General features: G+C 39.4%; 1 protein-coding gene across 1 annotated transcript in view; it reads left to right on the forward strand.

Annotated features, from left to right (window-relative positions):
- Window positions 1-5,000, forward strand: part of LOC137623532 (uncharacterized) — a 42,064-nt gene that overhangs the window by 29,582 nt on the left and 7,482 nt on the right. Inside the window, exons 4-6 of the mRNA XM_068354366.1 lie at window positions 2,367-2,665; window positions 3,022-3,180; window positions 4,181-4,297. Of these exons, the coding sequence (XP_068210467.1) occupies window positions 2,367-2,665; window positions 3,022-3,180; window positions 4,181-4,297 (575 nt within the window). The remainder of the gene's footprint in view (window positions 1-2,366; window positions 2,666-3,021; window positions 3,181-4,180; window positions 4,298-5,000) is intronic.

The following is a 5,000-nucleotide window of genomic DNA, read 5'->3' on the forward strand; positions in this document are numbered from 1 at the left end:
TGTTTGATGTCGACTACCCCCCGAAATTGGGAGAAGTGTATTATTATTATTATTATTATTATTATTATTATTATTATTATTATTACTTGCTAAGCTACAACCCTAGTTGGAAAAGCAGGATGGTATAAGCCCAGGGGCCCCAATATGGAAAATAGCCCAATGAGGAAAGGAAACAATGAAATAAATAAACTACAAGAGACGAAATAAACGATGAAAATGAAATATTTCAAGAACTGTAACATTAAAATACTCGTAGATATTTCTTATACTGTATAAACTACAAAAACTACAGAATAACAAGAGGAAGAGAAGCAAGACAGAATAGTGTGCCAGAGTGTACCCTAAAGCAAGAGAACTCTAATCCAAGAAAGTATAAGGCCTTGGTACAGAGGCTATGGCACTGCCCAAGATTCATTGTTATTGATGTGTTCATGTCAATAATTTAGAAAACGAGGAGAGAAATAAGACAAAATAGTATGCCAGAGTGTAGCCTCAAGCAAGAGAACTCTAACAAAAGACAGTGTAAGGCCATTGTACAGAGGCTATTTGCACTGTTATTATTAGTATTATTACTTGCAAAGCTACAACCCCAGTTAGAAAAACAGGATGCTATATGCCCAGGGGCCCCAACAGGGAAAATAGCCCAATGAGGAAAGGAAACAAATAAAATAAAAGATAGAATATTTTAAGAACAGTAACAACATTAAAATAAATAAATTCTATATAAACTATAAAAAAACATTAGAGAAATAAGACAGAATAGTGTGCCAGAGGTACCCTCAAGCAAGAGAACTTTAATCCAAGACAGTAGAAGGCCATGGTACAGAGGCTATGGCACTACCCTAGATTCATTGTTATTGATGTCTTCATGCCAATACTTTAGAAAATGTGAAGAGAAATATCCCAGTGAGTGTACCCTCAAGCCAGAGAACTCTAATCAGACAGTGGAAGGCCATGGTAGAAAGGCTATGTTACTACCCAAGACTCATTTTTATTAATGTCTTCATGCCAATACTTTAGAAAAACAACCTATTCGCTGAAATGATGCAATTCCGTAGTCTAGTATCGACTGTAATACTTCTGTAAGCCTTGAAGCCGTATAGAGTTCTCCTAATACGGAGCGGAGTCGACCTTTCTCTTATTACCTGGCACTCGTTGCTAGTTCTTGTAGCTAGGTCTCACTGTGGATTTTAACTTGGCGATTAAGAAAGCTTCGTTAAGCGGTTAGAAGCAGTTATTGTGAGCCTTTTTAGAGAGATTAACTTAGTAAATGAAAGTTTTTTTTGAAAACGAAGAAATGTGGGTGTTAAAAAGTTTCATTAAATGATTATAAGTAGTTAGTGGGAGCTTTTTAAAACAATTAACTCAGTAAATGAAAAGTATTTTTTAGAAGGCCTACGAAGAAATTAAAAAAGTTTCATTACGGGCTTATGAAAAGTTACGTGAGCTTTTAGAAATGAAAAGATTTTTTTTTTTTTTGAAAGACCTTACTACGCTTTTAAAAATTGAAACATTTCTATCCTACGCATTTTAAAGGGATCACTAGTAACGCTTCCAATGTTATTCTTTCAGCCCAAACATCTGAAAGTGGTTATTGCAAATATATTTTTCTATACTCATTTTTTTTAATGAGGCGCATATGCACTGACTTGCAGCGGTGCCCTTTTAGCTCGGAAAAGTCTCCTGCTATCTGATTGGTTAGAATGATCTCGTCAAACCAATCAGCGATCAGGAAACTTTTCCGAGCTAAAATGGCACCCCTGCGAGTCGGTGCAAATCTGCCTCACTAAATAGAATTGACTATAGTATGAAAGCGATCATTGTAAAATATCTCTAAGCGTTTGAGAGTGACAGTTGATAGCTCAGTGAGGAAAGGAAATAAGCAAATAAATAAACTACGAGAGAAGAAATGAACAATCAAAATAAAATATTTTAAGGACAGTAACCACAATTAATTAAATCCTTCGCATATAAACCACAAAATCTTAAAAAAGAAAGCAAGAGGAAGAGAAATAAGATAGAACAGCATGCCCGAGTGTACCCCCTCCCAAAAAAAATAAAAATAAAAATAAACACATCCCGTCTCTAGTGCATTGTCCTGCATTGTAATGTATCTTGCCTATGCCACTCATTAGGGACCTTTAAATCCTTTAAAAGGTTTAAAAGTCCCAGTAACCAAAAAATAAACGACATATATATATATATATATATATATATATATATATATATATATATATATATATATACACAGTATATACTGTATATGCGTGTGTGTGTTCAATCTCTAATTCATTGTCCTACATTATCAGTATCCCTTGCCTCCGCCACTCACGAGTGACCTTTAAATCCTTCCAAAAATGTTCCAGAGGACGTCCACCGCATGCAGCAGGACATGCTCCTCTTCCGGAGACTCTTCAGGAGGGATCCCGTGGTTCCTCAGATGCCATCCTTATTCATCCCCTGGGGAATTGCTGCCAGCGACGACGACGACGAATCCCAGGGCACCTTTGGACCCGCTGGGTTTGATTTCAATCCCTTCGGGCGCGGTGGTGAAGATGATGGTGATGATGATAGTGATGAGGAGGATGATGATTTTCACGGAGATGAACTCTTCGGAGGATTTCCTTTCATCGGGATGGACCGTCCTTTGTTTTCTAATCTTCCAGTAAGTGTTCTAGTAAACAATACTCTTCTTTTTAGAGAAAGTGGCATTTTACTTTTCATAATCTCATCTCATGCTCTCCACTCTACACACACACACACCTACACACATATATACAGTATATACTGTATATAAAATGTATCTATCTATTTAGCCACCTATTTATCCATCTATATACTGTATATATATGAATATACATAGACATTTATACATTATATACATGTATGTGTGTGTATGCGTGTGTGGAAATACCTTTGTAAATATAATTGTAGGGCAGAAAATTCCCCCGTACAATACAACAGAAAAACATAATACGAATAAACAATGAATTTATATTAATTCCTAAAACGTCTTCATAGGAGCTCCCAGGTGTTGGCTTCGTGAACCCCGCAGATTTGCCTGGCAACTACAGTAACGAGACCTCGGTGGTTCATGACGTCGATGGAGGAGAGATCCAGGTCAACAGCACAGTCAACAAAGCCTCGGGGAATAACTTTAATACCTTCTTCCACCACCAGGTGAGGAAATGGCGCTCGTGTTTGTCTAGCAATGTGATTATATTGATTTTGAGTTTGATAGAATTTTAAGGGTTGTGGTAGCCTGTTGGAAACGTCCCTCCGGGTAGGTTTCGAGTCTCGCTCAAGCTTGATAGTTTCTTGTAGTGTCTGCAACCTAAAGTTCTACCTGCTGAGTTATCAGCAGCTATTGCCTGGCCCTCCCTGGTTCTAGCTTGGGCGGGTGATCGCCGGACAGGGATTGAGTCACGCTGTCTCGATAGTTTCTTGTAGTGTCTGTAACCTCACCATCCTTGTGAACTAGAGATGGTAGGTTTTAGGGAGTCTATAGGTCTACCTGCTGAGTTATCAGCAGCTATTGCCTGGCCCCCCCTGGTTCTAGCTTGGGCGAGTGATTGCCGGACAGGTGTTCTAATCACGCTGAGTCTCGATAGTTTTTTATGTAGTGTTTGCAACCTCACCATCCTTGTGAGCTAGGGATGATAGGTTTCGGGGAGTCATCAGCAGCCATTGCCTGGCCATCCCTGGTCCTAGCTTTGGTGGAGATTAGGCTTGGACGCTGATCACATGTATATAAGGTCTGTCTAGGACATTGTCCTAGCTAGCTTGGGATTGTTCACTGTCCCTTGCCTCTGCCATTCATGAGTGGCCTTTAACTCTTAAACTTTAAAATGAGTCATGACCAGCCCTTGCCTGGCTCTCTGGTCCTAGCTTGGGTGGAGAGGAGGCTTGGGCGCTGATCATATGTATATATGGTCCGTTTAGGACATTCTCCTGCTAGCTAGGGATTTGTCACTGTCCCTTGCCACTGCCATTCATGAGTGGCCTTTAACCCTTAAACTTCAAATTCATTGATTCCTGAAATTAATGCAACTTCAAAATGTAACTCCGCAGTGACTTATTTGATATATTTACTCAATTGTTAACTTTGAGGGTAAGTCCCCTTTTCACTCATCCACATAAGACACTATCGCTCTAACTTCACCCATTTTTCACCCGCCAGGTCATCCACTTCAGACCCGACGAGGAGGAGGGAGTCCCAACTTCAGCTCCTGAAGCAACAGAAGCCCCTGAAGTTCCTGCAACGGAAGTTCCTGCAACTGAAGTTCCTGTAACTGAGGTTAGTATGATCAAACTGTCTTTGTTTCTTTTTCCTTTTTTGACATATTTTTGCAGATATTAAGAAATAATTTCTCTGAGTGGAGATAACCTTAACGTGATGAAGGAGTTTGGGTATCGCCATAATCAGCAAAGCTGTATTAGTCAGGGGCACCCATACTAGGTTGGTTTGCTGTGAGCAATCAGACTATAGTCTCCAACCATCACCAATCCGCAGTGGCCAGCGTGGTGATGAAAACTGGCCAAACCTGAAACATGAATGAGGACATGTCTGAAGCCTTTGTCCTACAGTGGACTAGAAATAGCTGCATTTGTTGCTGTTGTTGTTGTTGTTGTTGTTTTTATCTGTTGTATATATAAGCTTTATCTGATGAAATTATTCCACCTTTCTAAAAAATTGTCAACTATAGTCAATTCTCGCAGCGGTGCCCTTTTAGCTCGGAAAAGTTTCCTGATCGCTGATTGGTTGGACAAGATAATTCTAACCAATCAGAGAGCAGGAAACTTTTCCGAGCTAAAAGGGCACCGCTCTGAATCGGTGCAAATGCGCTTCATTAAAAAAAATCGAGTATACATGATTTTCCCGCAGTAGTATCTTGGCATTAAATGGCCTCCCTGACCCCAGCAATAGGTCAAAATGACCCAAATTTAGAAATTCGTAATCGTCCATAAAATGCTTTAAAAATTCTAGTTGGATGATTTAA

Source organism: Palaemon carinicauda, chromosome 30 (assembly GCF_036898095.1).
Source record: "Palaemon carinicauda isolate YSFRI2023 chromosome 30, ASM3689809v2, whole genome shotgun sequence".
In the NCBI taxonomy this organism is placed as follows: domain Eukaryota; kingdom Metazoa; phylum Arthropoda; class Malacostraca; order Decapoda; family Palaemonidae; genus Palaemon; species Palaemon carinicauda.